Raw genomic sequence first — 21,551 nt, forward strand, 5'->3', positions numbered from 1 at the left:
TGGACACCAACCTGAGCCACTTTCATATGTGGTCCTAGACTGAATGCATATCCAAATTGTGGCCACACGTCCGTATTGGGAACAGTTAGGCCGAAACGCATGTGGATTCATGTTGATGTTTAACTTGTTTTGAGGGGGGGCTGCTTTTGGTTCACCACCTTGGGGTTTATCGCTGTGTCCACATTCTGGCAAAATCCATACTATGAAACAACATACTGGTATTCACTTGTAGGAGTTTCATCACCACTACTGTCCTACATGATGAGGTGGGAGGATTGGCACAGATCCTAATATGTGCCCGAGTGTATAAGTGCATGTGTTTAAAAGGGCAAAGCTGCCCTGAGAAGAATAGTGATGAGGTTGCAGTAAAGTACACATTCACAGGCTCAGACACTAAGCTCTGTTTTCATTCAGGCCACTGTGGCCTGTTCATCTCTCAACCAGTTAATACATGGGCAGGGCCAGAGACTTCTACTCCCTCGCTCTCTTTTGCACAGGGATGCTGCTGCTGCGGCTTGAGAGCGATTCACACCCACAGCAGCAGCATTCGGTAGCTACCCTGACAGACATCAAGCAGAAGACACAGCAAAAGGCATAAGACAAGGTTTAAAGAACAGCAAAAAGCCTTTCCTTAGAAAAAAAACTGAAGCTTCAGGTCTCAGAAGACCTACATGGTGACAAGCTTTCTGAGCTTAAGCTGCAGTCAGCTCATCTCCATCAGTTCGCCTGGAGCGCCATGCAGCCTCTCCTGCAATGCACCAAGCCTGCAGTCCAAAACACTGAAAGATCGTGCCAACGCCGCAGCTGCAACCTTAACCATTCCCCTATGATTGCCACGATGCACTGTAACAACTGCGAAAAATCCATTTTCATCCCCTGCAAGTCCCTCCTCTAAGCTTTTCCCTGGTGCATCCGTTCGGCACATCTCCGCTATTAGGTCAGGAATCAATCCAGTGGTATAACTAGGTTTTTATGGGCACAAAAAAGCTAATAATGATGAATCACCATATAAATATTAGTTTCACTCAGTAAAATAATGACAATATGATTTCCCTGTTTACTTGCCATTAGTATCTCAACCAAGTTGGTGCTCTGATGTAACCCCACCTGTTCATCGATACTGCGCTGAATGGTCTTACAGGAGGATAGTTTCTCTCTTTAGTATATGCCAGGGATCGGCAAACCAAATGTTAAGAAGAGCCATTTTGTTCTTTCAAGAAAAATCAAACCACATTGGCAGCCACAACATTTTACGTCAATTTTACCATCTAGGCTGTAAATATGTAAATATGTAAATAGTATAGGCTAAAAATGTAATACAAACAAAAATGCAGACTCATCCAGCAGGAATGTAATTATTTAGAAGTAGAATATTTCCTTGTAAAATGTCTCTCAACGTTCGACTTTTTTTACGAGGCTGAAATGAGCTTCTCATTCGTCAGCTTCTTGTTTGAATTTTCCCGTTCCACCTTAAATGGTGCCTGAGGCGCCAGACTGTAACTGCTGCATCATTTGAGGTGGAACGGGGCAATTCGAATGGTAAGCTGGCAAATGAAAAGCTCACTTAAGCCTCACGACTTTTTAGTGTTTGACAGTTTCTCATTGCAGATTAAACTTATCAGAAAACCAGCTGCTTATAAACGCAAATAAGTCCATTCGTCTCCAAATTATCAATGTTTAAAAATCTCTCTTTGATGTTCTGTTAGCTACTAGCTAGGCGAGATTATTGTCTGTGTAGCTATGGTGGCCAGCAGTCTGTGTGCTGAACTTCAGGGTAAAAGGTTGACCTAGCAGTTCTAAATTAACTCCAGCATTTAAGCATTTATTGTTAAAACTGTGTTAAAACGATCAGCAGAGCTTCATTTTACTGCAAAGGAGGATTATTTTATTCTTATCTAAAAATGTAATTCTGCTGTGGAGCCGCAACATGGCAATAAAAGAGCCACATGCATGGTATATGAACATGCATATAGGTAACATACATGTGTGCAAGCAGTTAAATATGTTTGTTCACAGCTAACAGTTGAAGCTTATCACAGCTACCATGAGTCATGGCACAAAATTGTGTAAGTAGTAATTATTTGGGTATGCACTCGTTTTTTGACCAAAGTAAAATTCTCAATCTATTTTCAAATGTGCACACGCACTAAATTCATGTTCCAAGTGCAACGCAGATCCAATCATTAATACAGTAGCATGATATAGCAGTGTATGACTGAGAGGAGCTGGTTTGTGCCTCTAGCGCTCTAGCTTTTCACTGTAGGCTTTAATCTCTTTAAAGAAAAAAAGTTTTCTGCAAACTGAAATGTTAGTTTATGTGGTTTTATTTAAATATAGTGAGTAAGGAGTAAAAAGATGTGAAACTCAAGCATGGTGTTTCATCTTTTCCATTTTATTGATGAGTAAAACCAGCGCCTCCTCTTCAGAATGTTTGCTGACATAAGCAGTCAACTTCCTATAGCATTATTCAAGCCCTAAAAAGCAAGAGCAGACCGATTTGGGCTATGTTACAGACTTGGCAGTCTGAACAGAATTCAGTGTTGGATTAATGAACTATTAACATTATTCTTTTACATTTTTTTAATATATTACAATGCACAACGATATTAAATCATTACTGCATGTTTTTGATGATGCCACATACACAGGACAACTCTGGTAGCCTTGAAGGGTCTACCACCCTGCCTAAAGATAAAATTTCTAAGGGAAACGCTGAGCTACGATGTTGTTAACATAGGACAGGGTTTGGTGTGAAGACAGCAAGATGTGAGCCTTAACAATTCCTTATGAGCTGTGCTATAGCATAAAGCTCTAAGTGGGAGAACTAGTGGAGCTGAGCTTCTACAAGGCTCGGTTTGTATGAACTGTGCCAACACATTTATAAAAGGACACCATTGCATAGCGAAGGAGGAAAAGAGAGATGTTTCTATGAGAGTAGTTTCAGTGTGGGGATTTTCTGCATCGGTGTGTCCAGCGTGTCCACAGTGGCCCAGCAACCACACAGAGAGGCCGTGAGGGAGCGTATCCACGGCGACAGGCATGTGGCCGCGAGCGTGCTAGCAGTGAAGGAGAGAGGGCAGAGAAGCGTTCACGAGCGGTGAGTCACACTAGCGCTTGAGTGAGCATGCAGGCCTAGCGCTCACTCGAACACAGACATGCAGTGATGGTGGCTGAAGCGTTAGTCACCGCCAGCATCATCCGATAGATATACAAGCCTGGAGGACTCCATGTGGCTCATACGCTGAATCCGTGTGTTTGTGTGTGCATACAGTGTAAACATACACACATAGGGGACATCAACCACAAATAAACAGTAGTTACTCTATTGTCTTGCCAATTTACTACAGCCAGTCACACTGTGGGCAACCTAACACATACACCATTTGACGAGTAGGCATGGGCGTGACTAAGCATCACGTTGTGTGGGTTCTGCATGCCAGAGTCGGAGGCAAGTCAATCCCCACCACAGTGCTTAAAACCACCCATCAAGCATAGTTTAGATGAATGCTGTTAAATTAAAGCTCACACGTGTTCGTGAGAAGATTAAGGACACACAGAACAGCGTTGACAGGTCCATGCACTCTGCGCTCCTCCCACCCCTCCATTTACACGCATTGCAAGCTGCACAAACATGCCCTGCTTGTGTCGGGATGAAAGTCCTACGCAGTTGAGTACACGGCAAAAAAACAAGTAGGGAAAATATAGAGAGAGACAGTAGAAAAACAGAGACCAAGATAGGTTTGAGGCGACTGAGTATAGAGAAACTGAGACAGACTGCATCTACCACGACGGCCATGAAAGTGAATGTTTTAAAGGCCAGGAACTGCATCGTCCATGGCTTTGAGATGCACAAAAGGAAAGCATGTGCCTCATAATTTTTTAATGTGTAGTCCATGTCATAACACCTGCTACACTGTCTGACCTCAGAACACTCTTGCTTTACAATATTTTTTTACAATTTTTTTTTTCTTAACTGTGGTCATTCTTGCTAAAAGGATAAAGCCGCACTGCAGCCTTCCACACACTGAACATCTTTCCCTGACAAACATGAACACTCGCTTAACTGACTGACGCTGAAGTTCCATCAAAGTTTAAACAAAAACTCGTGAGCAGTGAAAAGGGTGACAAATTCAGAAACCAATTGTTTTAAGCATCGTAGAGATTTAACATAAAATTATAAATACTAAAAATGCAGTTACCCCTGTTGTAGAATTGATTATTTCAAACAATAATTATGCAAACATGATCAAAATTTTTACAGTTTTCCAGGCATTTTGATTTATCTGTAAAAAAATGTGTTGCTTACCAAGCCAAGGTCAAAAGGTCAGTGCACAAGAAATTTTTATTTCTATATATTTTTCTATTTTATTATAAATAGAGGCATTTATTTATGTATGTGTGCTGTGTGCTGTACTTGAACCCCCAACCATCACCACTTGCAACGTAATTTGCAGACAGTCCCATAGTCCACAAAAATCAACGTTCTACATCAATTTCAGATGCGAACCAATCAAAAGTTGGCTGTCCTGGTTGCATACAGTGAACTTAACACGTTTCTGACAAGAACATATTCATTGTATTTGCTGTGCTGAAACAGGTTACTGGAGAATGTTGCTGCAAATCTGAGAGGCTGTTCAGGCTGTAGGTTAATAACAGTTTCTCAGGCAATACACGTAGAACTTCTATGCATGCTGAGCATGCACTCTTTTTTTTCGCTGCCACGAAACTTTCGTCAAATGGACGACGGTATATTGCATATAATCTAACAGATCTAGCTCACGCTTGTCAAAGAACAAATGACAACAAATGCATAATAAAATGTAGAGAGACGAGGCAAGTAATCAATTACATGCTGAAAAAAAGTAGTTATGACCGCGTGGCTGGGCTAATGCTGCAGCAAAGCTGTATCGGCCAACGGGGCTCTCTGGGCTTTACAGACCTTTCCACATCACAGAGGAACAGAATACACACAGCTCTGGCACAGGCACTCAGCTCCACACACTCGCACACAAACCAGAGCAAGACTGGGAAAAGGCACCATTGGTTTTATCCAATAAAACTCGAGAGGGAAAAAAACAGTTGACCATGACCACAGGCAGGAAACTCAAGGCTACGGTTCTTCTAACAAAAACCAGGCCAAACCTGACAAGTCACAAAGTAACACTGGACCAAAAGACTGAAGCACACTAGGGAAATTCATGGTGCATGGTGGACATCTACATTATACCATGGACCAAAAATAGAATGTGGTGAGGTGTGTCTCTTAGGCAATCTCAGGAGTGTCTCTCAAACCAATGGAAATAGACGTACACACATTACTGCTTCCAACATCTCAGTGGTCACATTAACATTGCTTCCCACACAAGCCTGCTAGCGAGTGTATCAGACACTTTTTCAGAAGAAGACTGAAGCACCAATCGGAACCAAGTCTGGCTCAAGGCTGACCTCTCAGACTCCTCAAACCTAAAATCATGATCCAGTACAACTTACCTAACTCAGAAAAGGGCTGAAAATCAATTAGAGCAGAAAAACACTACAGACGGCTTTATGGATGCTGTCACAGCGGCCTTGTTTAGTGCAGACCAATCTTTTTTCCTTAGTTCGGTCCATTTGACAGGCGTGAACGCTTGTACTTGGGTCTGCACTCAACAAATGAACTATACATAGTCACTAAGCATCTCTATTTTAATACAAAGTAGGGGTGGGATAAAATATTATATTAAGAATAGATATATAAGGGATAGATCTGGCTTCTATGCAGCGATAGGTTAGTTAAAGTTAAAAATGGTTGTTTTATTGGCTCTAATGTGATCATAACAATGTTTCTAACCCAGTCATAGTTCTGAGCAATCAACAAACCAAATAATGTGTATTATTTCGTGCCCTTTTAGGTGTTGCAGGGTGATACCACTTAGACCAAATGAAAATATGTAATATCACAAACCAAAGGTCTGGTGCAGAAGCAAAGAAGACGGGAAAAGGGCTAATTGTAGTTCGGTTTTCAGTGGAAAATGAGACTTTGCTGCATTTTAGTTCTGGTTTGCTTAGTGTTAACAATGATATAGCTGACTTCAACCAAAAGATGTAAACAAAAGTCATTTTGACAAAAAGTCATAGGAGATTGGGCAGATTCTATCATGTACACTTGGCAACAATAACTGAGATGATACACACCACCTTCTGAATCCTGCTGTACTCTGGCTTAACTGAGCTCTTGGGTTTTATGAAGTTTTTAAAGGGTGTCCATTTCCACAATTTTCTTAAGACACAAAGTGGAGTAAAATCACTAACACACAACCTTGAGTGGGTTGCTGCTTAGATAAAACAGTGAAACTTTTGGCGCTTACATATAATTGAGGTGTTCAGTCAGGTGTACATCATGTAATTTATAAAGCCTTTGAACATGCTTTAGTCATGTTTTAAACCCAAATCTCTGTACTCTCATTACAAATTTTCAGCTCATGAATAGATGACAAAACACACGTCAAAACAGTGTCAAAAATTTGATGGCTGCAGGTCCTAAAGAAAATCTGCAGAAAGGAGATGACTCTTCAGTCTGTGTTTGCGTCAGGATGGCAGCAGAACTCTTGTAGCAGAGCACAAAAGCTTATACAACAAGCAAACTAAAAAAAAGAGCAGGTTAAAGACAATATATGGCAGACGAGAGCTGAAAGGCTGTGAATAACGGTGAGTACGCAATCAGTAACTGTATTTAACTGGAGTTCATTTGCTCCTTTTCAATGAAAGGAGCAACTAGCAGCAGCAGAGCCTTGAAATCCCCACTGACCTACAGTAACACCGGCAGAATCACTCATTATGCAGTTCCAGGTAGCTCTTGTAAGAGGTGGTGGGACTCCAGTGTTGTCTTTTTTGTAGAATGAGATGTTTCAGTGTATGCGCTGTTTAGCTGCAGAGCTTAAAAGCCAAAAAAGTTTAGACAGAAAAATGCTTCAGACTTGGTGTGAAGGTCACACTGAGCTAAAATCGCATCCATTTTTTGTCCAAAAAAATTTTACTTGTGTGAATAGGCCTCAATAGTCAAGCCCACCCTCAATAAATATTGGTTAACAGCTGATCGTGCTGAAACGCGATCGGCGATTGGTACCAGCCCCAAAAACACTGCTCGGTCCATCTCTGAAACAAACAACACTTTGAGTTTGTTTTGAAAAGGATCTAGACTCTCCTCCTCAGGGGATCTTGCCCCGCTTATCTGTTGTACACAAGGACTCAAACTGCACCATTCTTACTTGTTCCAAGGAACCGCACCAAGAGTTCTAAGGAACTGCGCTAACCGACCAGAGTTAATTTTAATCAAACCAAAACTACCATGCAAGAACACACCCTAAAATACACACAGTATTGTGGTCTAATACTGAATCTGAGAAACATCTAGGATATGAGTCCAAGTCATACTGTAACAAGCTGCTCTGCAGTCCTGAAAGACCTCTTTTTAAATGTGTCAGTCACCATCAATCAGTCACCATCAATCACTGTGTAGGACTCACCCTGAGTCAAAGAGCAACTGTGCAAGGGAAGAAGACCAACAAAAGCCAAAGGGGAAAAACAGAGGGGATGACTAATCATCAGCCATATGTGGAGTGGCCTTGATGTACACTTATCAAGCCTTTTCAAGCCTTTTTCAAGTGTCCTTAATACTTACATTAAGATGTGCAAGAAACAATATAGTTTTGCGCAAAAAATAAATACATCACAAAATCACTATTTTGTTGGGTCAAAAATCTACTAATGCAGAGCTAGGACTCATGTCTGACTAGTGTGCATAAGACATGCTCTACACATTGTGACAGCTCTAGCTTGGCAATGTACACAAACACAATGTTGAATTACAGCAAGTAAGGCCTAGTTCAATGCAAAAACAAATGAAAAACTACATAAGGACTTATCAGCAGCCAGCAAGAAAACATAAAACATGTGACCCAAAAAAGCAAAAGCTTGTCCCGTCAACCTCAACCATACATATTTAATGTAGTTCACCCCCTAAAGCAAGGTCTTACCTCAGGGTTGAGACTATAATTTGAGTTCATGGCTGCCTCAAACAGTCAGCCCAAAATTCTTTGTTTCTGAACCAGAGAAACATAGGCTAACATCATATGTGCCCAGCAGCCATCGTCACAATTGGCATCTGCAGGATGTGCCATTTCCTTGCTCCCAGTCTCCACAGGAAATGTCCAGACGTTCAATGCTAGGCGACGACAGATGCACGTTAGCCCAGATAGCTACGACAGCTGTGTGTGCACTCCAGCCAGGCCCTGTGATCACATCGGGCATGTCTGGCTGTCAGACAAAGGCCAGCTCGTCTCCCTGCAGGCGATGGAGAGGCAGGAGCAGCAGGCCAAGCTCAGGGCCCCGTGGTCTTTGTCTGGTCTGGAGCGCCCGGCCACCGCCGCGCTGACAGACGCGTTCAACCCCGGGAGTCAAGGCGTGCCTGGGCGGGCCAAGTCTCCAACTTGGGCCTGGGCCAAGAGAGGTGGAGGAGATGGACCACAGCCACTCGGTCCTGGATGCTGTCAGCTCCAAGGCTAACTCATTCTGATCGAGTTAGAAGGCATAAAATATATAAACAAAAGACAGACTCAAAGTGAAAGACTCAGAGAGACAGACAAAAGGCTTGTGGTGATGGCATGTTATTACATACTGTGGAGTGAAGCTAAGAAAATAAAAAGGCATTAAAGACACAGTTGAGGGAAACAATGCTAACCTAGCTACAGGAATGAAAGCAAGTTCTGCAGGTTAGCTTGATATTAGGGATACTTATTTTTTTGACCGATACCCAATTGTTATTTGTCGGTGATCAACTGTTAACCAAGTTTAAATCATGGACACGACCCATTAAAACAGCAAACAGCACTGAGTTTTATATATTCAAGACTTTTGGGTTTACTGAGTGAAAAAATGCAGCCTAACGTAACAGATACAGCCATAATATGGTCTACTTACATCCATTTACCACATATTATTATCCCAAGCTAACGAAGATATACAGCCTGACCTGGGCTAGCTTGAAGTTCATATGCATAGTTGCATATGAATATGTATATTGTAGCTTTCCTTAGCACTGTGTCATGTGGCTAAATATCCTAGTTGCTGCTAATTAAAATTCAAGGAGTCAGCTCCAGCTCTCCAAGAGTCGACTTCAGGAACCCCAGAGCTGTGCAGTCATTAGGCAGGGCTACTGGAACAAGTTACTCTTTTGCACCCTCACGCACAGAATTCAAAAACTGCCCTCAAGTTGAATGAAAAACCCATTCAGATTTCAATTTTTTATTGGAAATTAACTTTTGAACCGGAAGTATTGGTCGAAAGATTTATGTATTTTTCATTTAACAGTTAATTGGGTAATCATCATCATAAATACTTGATATCATGCTAAAATGGTCCAGTTTTCAATTTGTTAACCACTTCAGCATTGCTTGATCAAATTAGTCTAAATAAAACAAGGTCACCAAGGCAGTGAAGCTCAGACAAACATTTTGACAAATGATACGACTATGCATTCATCCCCTGAATTCAGCAAAAATAAAAGCATCTAATGAGTGATTTTTGGCAAAGATTTTGATGACATTTACCCTATTAGATCATCTCAGAACCTTCTCGAGCGCAGCTCCAAAATGCTCCCATCCCCCACCACTACACCCTCCACACTCCTCTGATCAGCAGAGCTGTGGCTTTACACAAGCTTCCAACAGCAAGTCTGTTTCATCTTCACTGGCACTCATCAAATATTGTGTAAAACTAAGCCATAATAAATAAAAACGAGGAAGTGCACTACATAAATAACCATGACCTTCATGAATATTCCAGTCACATCTTTTTTCCCCAACCATTCAGGAATATAAATTATGAACAGGGAAGATACAGAGGACCATGCATCTGCTGCAAACAGTCTGTAGTTGCGCTCTTGCCTGATGTAACTGGAAGATGCTGGATGCTGAGCTCTATAGAGCACATAAGAAACAGTGAAATCACAAGGATGAACAGAAAAGGAAATTTTGTAAATGGTTTTGTAGTTTAGCCAGGTTATGTTTATACCGTTTCTTCCTCCTAATCACAGCTAGCTTTAAGCATTTATCTGAAAACAAAGCTGGAAAGGTAGCTAATGCCTGGGGGTGGGGGTGCGTAATTGTTGGATGTGATCCATTCAAGCACTGTGATCCATTCAAGCACAATTAACTGATAAGTGGGGAAACTGTGTCCCCTCTTAATGGTTTAAAGGCATTCATTGCTGTTAAAATATGACTTCATCTTATTCTCTGACAACAGCAAACAAACAGGTATGTCAATAGTGGCCCCCTTCCCAAAAATGCCACCATCTACTCTGTGACATCTCTTGAAACAGTAACGTGCAGTTTAATAATAGTCATTCAGTTACAAACATTGACTATTCCTGGATGGTATAACAAAATATATTATATTCATACTTGCAATCATCACTATCAATACCAACAACATCAGGGCATTAGGAGACCCCTAACAAACCCCTAAATCTGGCTCAAATTGTTGCACATTCACCTCCACTATGACTATAAGCTTAATCCAGCATGATGCAGCACACCATTTCCTGCTGCTGCAGTGACAAATCATCAACATGTGTTAAATGAAGGAAGAGTGTGTCTGGCCTTCAAATGGGACAGACAGCTCAGAGATGATTATCCTAGCCGAACTAGGTTAAATAATTAGCATACCGTCTTAAGTCTTGCTAACAGTGTCCAGAGTTCTAAGACTATGTTTTCCCTCCATCTGCTTTAAAGGGACCAACTCTCAGGCACTGCTCAGTTGGTACAAACAGTTGCACAGGGCAAACACATACCTCTGAAAGAAAAGGACAGAAGGTTTAACGGCAACAGAAGTGAAGGTTAGAGAGGTCAAAGGTCCAAGGGATAAAAGCTCATCCCAGCAGGCAGATGTTGTTATAACCTCAAGTCTACTGTGACCTATAGGAGTGCAACAATTCACAAAATTCACAATTTGGTTTGATATGATACAGTGGTGTCTCCATTTTCATAAAACTGCACTTTTATGTTTTAACAGGGTATACAATCTCACCCTTGCTTTATTATATTTGTATGCAAGTATGTATATTACACTTTGCTACTTAGAAATTTAAGTGCCTAATAGAGCTGGGTGATATGGCCAAAAATGTTATCACAATAAACAAAATTCATATCGTTCGATATCGAAACATATCGAGATAAATGTCAAATCACTATTTCTTTCAAGTTTGAAGGCTGATTTTTGCTCCTGGGTGGTTAATTGCTGATTTAAACTATCCTTTATGGTCGGAACATGGCAAACACTCGCCAAACAGTGAAACATTTCACAAATCTGTCATGGGAGAGTGAAGAAAGTGGTGAGCTGTTTTTAACAGCTGGAAAAGAATGGCTATTTTTGTAATAGTCATAATTTAAGAAAGAAAACAGATTATTTTTAGCTGGTGACGAGCGCTCGGCTACGTTACAAATGACATCACAGTATTCAAACACCAGCTAGCGACGACTGGATTTCTCTACACTATCATAGTAGTTTGAGAGGTGAACTGCTGTATATCTAACACCAGACAAACGGAGTCCTCCTGTTAGGTACGTTTAAACTGAAAGTGGTGCTTTTGTGTCTTGTTTGATCTACAGTATCATCAATTGTGCGAGTGACGGAGCGCTGCTTCAAGCTAGCCAGCTGCTAAAAACAGCTAGCCTGGAAAGATAGCGCTCTCCCGCTCTCCAATGCCTCACAGCTTCCTCAGTTTACTTTTGTTTAAATCGGGGCTGTAACTCGCATTAACCCACTTCTTTCTTTCACTTTCGTTGCTCAAGAATGCACTCATACTAAAATATGAAGGTCTGGTGCTGTAACACGGCGCTGCAGACGTGATTTAACACCGCTAAAGTTGTTAGGATGCACGGAAAGAGGTGAGTTCACCGTAGGGCAATACAGTTACGCCACTTATCTCGTCACTCACACTCGGTCACAGGAGAGCAGATCGCCGGTCGCTCCACTCCAACAGGGAACGTATAACTCCGCGTTTCAGCCGTTGCTAAAGACTCATTTTACTTGTCGCCCCTCCCTCTCTAAATCATGTCGAAAAACTCAGAAGTGCGCCCTCTCCTGGGGACAGCAGAGTAGTGTCGCTTTCCTTGCAGGAGAAAACGCCACCAAGGCTTTCGCTAGAACGTGGGAGTGTGAGAATGGTGTATTATATCGAACATTTATCGAACATGTCATAACTTTTCCTCGATAGAGCGATACATCGCGATAATTATCATTATCGTTTTATCGCCCAGCCCTAGTGCCTATGTGTAAGCATGTTGCCAAAGATGCGCTGTAAAGGAAATGACAGACTAGTCTGGTTGATATTAGCTAGATCCAGAAAATATTTCTCTGACAAATTAACATGTTGCCATATCATCCCCTGAGGAGGAGATCATGAGTCCTCATAAGCATCCAGCGTTGTACAGTAAGTTGTAATTTTAGCTCACATCTGAAGAAAACAATTTTTTCATAATAAATTGTTTTCAAATGTATTCATCTATTTGCCGCAAAATTTTTAAGCTACTGATTTTATTTGCTTTTTAACACCAGTCCTAGCCTCAGTTCTACAATAAGTTTGGCCAAAGTACCATTATTTGGCTTTTTTTTTTTCGGTCACCACAGTTGACCAGTTTAGTCAGAATGCACATCCCTACTCAAGACTACATTTGATTTGGACAATAACATGTGGCATACCCAATGATATTTGCTGTCTGCCACACACTTCTGATAGGCCTCTCTTCTCTAATATGGGTGAAACAAAAGTAGAATCAAAAGCAGTAAACAAAGCTATTAGACTCTGGGGTCAAAGATACCTTCCAGGCGTCAAAGGTGACACATATAAACACACAAGTGCACGATCAAATAAACAAGAGCAGTGCTTTGAGTCCACATAACAGACACGAAAGCAAAAACCGAAGAAAGGTCATTTCAGAGTCAAACCAAGTACAAATCAACACAAAACGTATTATTAACATGATTATTATTATTATTTCTTGGTTGGGAGGTAGAGGCCATATTTAGAGAATATTCAGAATAAAAAGGCCCTTCTATCTATTGATTTTTAGCAGTGCACTAAGGTAGAAAATATAGCCCTCACTGAGCAGACACAGAGAGTCTATTCAGTGGCACAACGATAATGTTAATCTGAGAACACCCACCTCTGGGTGCAATCACAAAGAGCCTGGAACACATTTACTCCTGTTCCTACAGTTTCTAAACTTTCCAAGGCCACAAGAGGAAGGTTTCCATCAACACACATGCACATTTTAGTCAATACACATGCTCTTAGCATATAAATGACTGTCACAAACAGCCAAATGAGACGCTGCATGTTTTTTTTTTCCATTAAATTATGATTAGTACCATTATAATAAATTACGCAATATATATATATTAACCTATTAACCTAACTGACCGTGCGTCATTATTCTTTATTTAAACTTTTAGCGCTTTTAGAGGGTTGTTTTTGAGCTGCTGGCTCCTATCTATGTCAATTATGACTATGATGATAGAACTCTCAGTCTTTCAATCACGTGGGAATTTGTCTCACAAACAAACTAATGCAGGCTTTAGTTGCCAGTTGCGTTGTATTTGTGCATCTTAGCCTTGTACGGTTGTTTCTGCACTTTTCAAAAATAAAGGTTTCCCTGTTGCTGCGCCCTTAAACCAAGGGTTAGGGTTTTCAGAAAATATGAATAAGAATATAGGGTAGGTGTTTTACATAATTTTCATAAAAAAAGAATAATCGTTGTATTTTTAATTTGTTGAATGAAACATCTTTGTTAGACTAACATTTGTCGGGTTTTGGTTCCCAGCTAATCAGTGTAGTCACAGGGGCCCACTAATCAATTACGAAAATAGTTGTTAGTTGCAGCCCTAATGCAGTAACTGCAGTACTTGATGTAAGGGTAAAAAAAGTGCAGTGCATCGGCCACAGGACTGCTAATGGAAGGAGGGGGGAGGGGGACCCAGGGTTGCCAGATCACAGTTAAAATCGACTACGCAATTGTCAATCATTCCAGATTGATATCCTGACTGGCTCATTTTTCTATAATTTTTATAATAGAAATAAAATACTGTGCGTTTGGTGTATTTTTTCAATGATGAGTTGTAGCAGTGAACAGTGAAGTCAATGCGGCTCTCCTTCGCAAAATGCGCAGGTACTGGTAGGACTGAGTATGTCATAAGATCTCTGTAGAACCAAGACATTTTAACACAAAAAAACAAAAAGCAAATCAAATCCTAAGCTGAGATTTGACAGCTAAAAAAGCATACCTTTGAACATGTAATCCCCTTGCCAACAGGCAAGGCTGATTCCTGCTTTGTGGTGCAACAAGTCCTGTCACCTGCAAATCATGGCTATCTGCTGGTAGACTCATGATTTCCGAGAGGAAATGTTAACCTCTGCTCCTCCTGGATATGTGCCCCTTTTTAGTATGCCAGCCAAAGCATGCACCTGCACGGAGAGCGGCAATGCAGTCACAGTGACTGCTGCTGCTCATCCTGCCCCTTTAATCCATTTCCCATTTGAGAAAACCAGTCAAAATCTGCAGCAAATCAACCATCGTCTCCAACAGGTGTCCAACAGCTGTTTAACAAACTGCATCCCGGATCGCAGCCCTGAGGCACAGCACAGACACCTGCAATAGAGCTGAAGACCAGAATAACAGCCATACACCATTAGAGCCATCATCTACAATCACTGGAAACCATACCAAATGAGGCAGGATAAGGAAAACAAATGCCACTCAGAACTACTGGTGCCCAAATTCTGTTATTGCTACTGCACAAAAAGCAGACGTATCACTGCCATCTGTGCATTAAGTACAGTCTTTTGCAAGGCCCTTACCACCATATCTTATACCACTATTTGGAGACACGAGAACGTATGTCTACTGATGCCGATACATATTTACCAAATTTAGAAACTGTGCATCTATTATAGGGTTATAAAGGCAGACATTTCAGCAGAGTAGCTCTGCACAACAAAAACAATTGCATTTTTTTGCAATTATCTGCTGATAGCAATATGACTCAATATGATATCATCATACATCCCTAATATGTGTGTCATTAAACAGACTAATTAAATTTCCTACCTACTCAGGAAACGGCTGCTTTAAAAAAGCTGGTGTCCTCAGGGTGCTGTGTGTTTTATATGGATTTTCATGCACCATGATGTGTACTTAACAATATGAAAGATATTCACAGACTGTCAATAAAAGACCAATCATATCTAAAAAGTGTAATTAGAGCCATGAGAAACAGGTGAATCTCCTATGCTTATCATATCACCACTCCTGATTGTAAAAAAAAAATAAAATGAAAGCCAAATTAATGGACAATCCATAAAATTTAGTGTTCAGCTAGTTCAGCTGAACATGATCATTTATACAACATTAATTTATTCATATATTTTTTTTGATTTCCATGTGGTGAATGGCAACAACTTTCAAAAGCTACTGAGATACACAGAGGCAAAGCTAGCTTCAGTCATAGCATTTATGTTCATTGTTTAATGCGGGGGCTAATACGGAGTAGTAACTACTTTCAGTAGCCAATCACTGTTCCTTTCAACATTTTTAGTTTGTGGTCATATAATCATGAACATACTATAGATGTCAGCCCCTTGGTTTAAAAATAACAGGGTTCTTGCATAGGGTATGTTTAATACAGTTTCAAGCCTTTTACTCCATATACACGATCATGCTTGTCCCCACCTATCAGTACTACTTCCCCCAGTTCATAAAAGGAAGAATTTTCATTTTTACAGCATTTGGTTGATGTGTGCACTCATAAGTGTCCATATAAGTATTTTACAACAGCTCAGAATGTGGCTCAGCCAAATACATGCCAGAACCAAAACTATACTGAGCCCTGCTGGTGACATCCCCAATAAATAAAAATAACGTGTGGCCACGACTTAGTAAGGTCAACAGTCAAAAGCATTTACCAAAATTTGCATCTCTAGCTATAGTGCTGGACAATTAATCATTTTTAGATCAAAATTTCAACTTCAAGTGCAATTTTCAAATCACAAGAGCTGAAATTTTAACTATAACCTATAACAATGTGTTTCCAAATTTTAAATCTTAATTTAACCTATTAACACTTTGAGGTTGTGAACTGCCTGTAATTGAGTTACATCACTCAGAAACAATGTACTGTGTACATGACAAGACAAACACAAATGACTAGCAGCCTGGCAAACTACATTCAGTGTTAAAGCCTCAAGCCAGATAAAGTGAACTGCTGGTCTTCTTGGCAAAAACATTAATCACAATTTAAACTGCAATGGTGGTCAGAAAAATCTAAATTATATAGTGTTCCCAAATCACTCAGCCCTACCTAGCTACACGCTTAACATTTTTTGAACTCATCCTCCTCTGGACTGTACTGAAGTCATTACACCACACACCATTCAAGGGCGATGGTTTGCAAATGTCTTGTGTTCCTAAACACAAGGGTCATGTCAGGACACCCTGTCCTCCTTGGTATCTTAAAACACACACATACATATACACGCACTTAGGAGGTTTATTGAAACCGTGTGCACTGGTATTGTGAAGGAAATTCCCCGTTTATTCGGGGGCAGACATATCTAGTTTGTGAGCTTTCACCAAGTGGCCTACCTAGCTCATTCGGAGCTGAGTGGTGGACAGCAGCATTAAACAGTGACTCACCCCATCCTTACATGACATGCCGAAAATGGGAAATTATCTCTGGCGAGGTCTCCGCCTGGGGGTTATTAAATAATCAAGAGCCATTCAATTCACCTTAACAACAACAGGCACAGCAAATAAGCCAAGCAGCCATGTATGCTGCAAATGCCAAAAGCAAGTCCCATTCACTTCAGAGAAGCCTTACAGCACTGACCTTGGAGAGAAAGAAGCCTGCACACAAAGCTCGCATCCAAGACTGACGCGTCATCCCAGCCCTCAGTACTTTGGCTAGTTTGCACAGCGGCAACGTGGGAGTCGATGATGCGCGTTTGGTCGAGCGTGGCAGAACTTGCAGAACAAGGGCCCAGGAACAGAAGGGCCATGTGAATGTGGACCTCAATTCCTGTAATGGGCAGCACAATACGAGCAGACAGAGAGGAGCTCACTGTGTCCTCGGATTTAGCTAGCTGGTGCCAAAGCACACATGGCCCGATTGCCATCAATGAGACCACACTGGCTTCTTCTGATTAAGGTGGTTAACAGGCCCCTATTCTGGTGCAGAGAAAGGACTAAAAAGCAAGCATACACAAAATGATTAGCATCTTAGGTTTAGAACTACTCCTGAGTGTTTGTGAAGCGTGTTAGCTGTCAATTATATCCGAGCTGAGAATCCGCAGTGCCATATTACAGGGCACAGGACTGTGAGGCCTTGCAAGTTCAGACGAAACGCTCTCTCTTTCATGAGTCAACGTCTGCCACTGTTATCAGCACGATAATGAGAAAGTAGGCTTCGTCATTTCACATTACCTGTGCAGTCGGTTGTAAATTGGCCTATTTTTGTGTTCCACGGTGTCAAACATTTGCTGAATCTCGGGTTTAACAAACTCAGACAAAGCCAGCATGTGTGTTCTCCAAGAGTCAGGCTGTTGTCATCATAGAGACATAAACATACTCTGCGCACTACATTTTAGTTGTCCTGCATCACCATCCCAGCAGCTACTCTCCAAAAAAGGAACATGCAGAGAAATACAAGTGATGGCTGGCTGACCCAGAGTGGCCGAGGGGAGTCTGAAACAGGGTGCTGGTGCAGAGCAAAGGCAAGTGTTGTCTAAAACACTGGAACAAGGACTCAAACTGCCTGACAGATGTCAAAGCAGCATTTGGGACCTCTAAAGAAGTGGTAGGGGCGAGAGCCAGCTAACCACGATTGTGTCATACTGCTGAGGTGGGGTGTGGGGTGGCCTGAGCCCAGATGGTGGAACAAAGTAAAGCGTGTGCAGCCTCTGTCCTCATTCATACTCAATGGAAGAAGGAGAGAGAAAGAGTGTACACGATTTAACAGCAAAGCATTTCCATCTCCTGTAGAGCAAAGCAATGATACGGGAGTGACAGGGACTGATATGATGTGTCCTGATGGACGCTATGCTGGAAGGACCTGAGAGGACATGAATGCGCCAAGTAGATGCACATGCGAGCAACATGAGGAGTCAAAAGACGTTTAAACCTGCAATCCTCCTCTACAAATACGCGAACTAGTTAACTCGTCGTGGAAAGCAACAGTGATCTCTGAGCTGCATGCTAGCTATAGCCAGCAACATGAAGTCTCCTATCCATCCACGCAGTGGGTGTTGTTCCAGTCTACCTCAACACGCCCAGTTAGCTGGACAAAACTTCGACCATTAATAACTCCTGACAGAGAACTGACGCTAGTTGTGTGAAATGGGACCACCTTAAGCGAACTGCTGCGATATCCCCAACGTGTTTTAACCAGCACACCATCAGCACATGTCGTATCGCATCGCTTTCTCCACGCACTGACTGGACCACAGAGAAGGCTAGCATGCTAGCAGCTGGCTATGCGATATGCAATGCAAGCATCCCTCCCTCCAGATACACACACCCTTGCAGTTCACTGAGCCGCTGTTTCCCAAGGATGCAGAGGCTGTTTTGGGGGGCTCTACAGCTCTACAGCTAGCCGAGCCTGCGACGAGACAGAACTTAGCTAACAGTTGACTGCATGTAACCTGGTTTGTGTGGCTGATGTGCTTCCAACTCTGTGCGGGGCGTCGTAGTTATGCACCACAGTTAAGGTTATGCTCAATTAACATTATTCAATTTCACTTTAACTCAGCTAGCGTAGCCATGTCATATTCTGTGCTTTGTTTCTTCTTCTTCTTTTTTTTTACCTTACGTCTCCTGGTTTCAGCAGTCCCGCTCCACACAAAGCATTGATATATGACTCGTAGGTTTTGCTTCCAATTGTCCACTTTAAAACCGTTCACATGGGAGCACCCGGCCGGACACATGACAGAAACGACATGCAGGGTTTTTTGTGGTTTCAAGTGAGGAAACGTGTCCGACAAGAATTACTAGCCAAAAACTAGCACGCTAGCTGTCCAGAGTGGTTTCGGAATGAAAACGCAACAACTACTCAGAGGTCCAGGACGAAAACCGGGCATCTGCTTACTCAAAGTGCTCCTCGTTTTCTGTACTTTTATTCCATTAGCTAGTATATACACGCTCCCGTTTCTGGCTGTCCCTGTCGCGCGTTAGCCTTAACATTTGCTAGTTCCAGTACTTCCACTTACACTCAACAGATTTTTTTTTATGGTCGGCAATACGGATTTGAAGAGCACACCATGAGCTCTGCTGCGCCCGCCCACCGCGCCTTCTGATTGGCTGACACAGATGGGTTTCGTAGGCGATTGACTGGCGACTATACTATTTCCCTTTGATGCCACGCCCATGCGAGTTACAGTAGAAACATGATTGGTCGAGAGAAATGCCTTTTTCTAGCGAGTGGGCAGCCTTACCGGTCAAATGTCGCCAATCAGATGAGATTTTTTACTCTCTCAAAATCACAGATTCATAAAAAAAGGAAACAGGAACAGGCTCAGACATTTTTATATTTCCATAAATGGTTTATTATTATTATTATTATTATTATTATTATTATAGTAATAATTCCACAGTGTGGAATTAACATGCACTTTGTAAGCTGTTTTGTATTATTATTGGATTATTTAAATATTAATTAATTGTTAATTTTGCATTATAAAATAGCCAATCTGGCAGTCTAAATTTCACCTTATTTACATAGCCCATGTAAGACAACATACTATAGAAACACTCATTCTTCATGAGCATTTAAGCAGAGGTGGGCGATATGCAACACAAATGTAATATCACGATACTTTAAGTACATATCACAATATACAATGTGTTACAATATATATATATATATATATATATATATATATATATATATTTGGCATCTGATACATTGGAAAAAAACTAAACTAGGTCAGTTAAACTTAGTAGTAAAACTACTAAAAAGTAGTGCCATGTTTAGCAAATGCTATCAAAAACTATGAATACAATGCTTTATTTTAAATATTTTACATGAGCTACATTCAATCCAACAAAAACTGCACTAATTATGCTCTCTTCGCAATCAAACATGAATTCAGGAAGTGTTTTTTTTTTAATTACTGATGATATCCACGGTATGCTCAGAAAAGCATATTGTGAAACATTGTGATGTAATTAATCACAATTACAGTCAATATTGTCATATTACCCAGCCCTACATTCGAGCCTCTACTAGTTTCAGTAGTTCAGTGCTATTTTTTATTATTTTTTTTTTTTGTTTTGTCTTACTTTGTTTTGTTTTTTCTTTTCCCAAAAGACACATTAGAGAATCCACATCAGTGCAAGTGAGCCACCAAGCCTTATCTAAAGTTCAGTTAATAATCTAGTTCCTTCTTTTAATAAATAATTTGCATCCCACAGAGGAGGGCAGTTTTCTCACTGGATGAAAGCACTTGAATTGGATCTCCTTTGATTGGTTTTGCAAAGCTTTGCCTTTGGCCCAGTTTTAATTATACCATACTATTTATTATACTATTTAATTAACTATAACTAGTGTTTCTCAGTCCCGGGCCTCTGGGATTCTTACTGTATGATATAATGTTTTCTCCTCGAACAGACCTGCATTATTTCATCAGCTCATTATCAAGCCCTTTCAGGACTGAAACAGTTGTATCAGACAAGGAAAACATTGAGTGCAGTGCAGCAGGATTGGATTGAGAGCCACTGGCACAAAATATTTTTATCTGCCCAAAATGTCCTTCGTAATGGGGCCCCCCTTACGTTATTATATATCCTGAGTTCGAAACCTTTGGATCCATCATTCTGTGATAGCCTGAACCACACCAGTAATTATAGCTCTGAACACCTCATCATCTCGTATCATCTCATGATCATCACGTTCTCTTTCTCTCATATGGCTCTTATTCTATTCCTGCTTGTCTTGACATCAATAGACCAAGCTGGATCAAATCTAGCCCTGTGTGTGCCATGTTCCCCAATAACTTTGGGCCTAGATATTACTACAATCTCCACCATGGTAGATTTCACATACCTGGGTGTTTGAATCACATCTGGACACATCTCTATATTTTCCTTTTTCCCCTTTATTTTTCCTATGATGTGTCTTACAGAGGTTTAGGTGGGGATGAATGATATTACAAAAATATTGTGTGACAATACATTTTAAGTATTAAGACATGATACATAATAAGTATCACAATATTTTAATATATAAAAAAAGTCATATTAAAAAAAAAACTGCTATCAAAAACTCACCTTGGCCACAATGATTCTTATTCACATGCTGTACTGCACTAAATCCAATTAGTTATTGTTATGGACTTTTATGAAATATAAGAATTTGACATAGTGTGTAAACATTGTTAAAGTTTCAAAATGTACCGTTCACGGCCCAGTCTATATCTGGAAATTAAGTTCATTTTTATGATGACAGTTTGAATTGAGACTGTTTTT

At 40.9% G+C, this 21,551-nt stretch overlaps 1 protein-coding gene across 2 annotated transcripts in view; it reads right to left on the reverse strand.

Annotated features, from left to right (window-relative positions):
* The window catches only part of LOC118821389 (ubiquitin carboxyl-terminal hydrolase 22-like), a 49,611-nt gene extending 30,312 nt beyond the window's left edge, over nucleotides 1-19,299 (reverse strand). For both annotated transcript variants that reach the window (XM_036589973.1, XM_036589975.1), the window contains exon 1: nucleotides 18,893-19,299. In XM_036589973.1, coding sequence (XP_036445866.1) covers nucleotides 18,893-19,012 — 120 coding nt within the window. In that variant the 5' untranslated portion in view covers nucleotides 19,013-19,299. The remainder of the gene's footprint in view (nucleotides 1-18,892) is intronic.
* Between the last annotated feature and the right edge of the window lie 2,252 nt (nucleotides 19,300-21,551).

Source organism: Colossoma macropomum, unplaced genomic scaffold, assembly GCF_904425465.1.
Source record: "Colossoma macropomum unplaced genomic scaffold, Colossoma_macropomum, whole genome shotgun sequence".
NCBI lineage: Eukaryota > Metazoa > Chordata > Actinopteri > Characiformes > Serrasalmidae > Colossoma > Colossoma macropomum.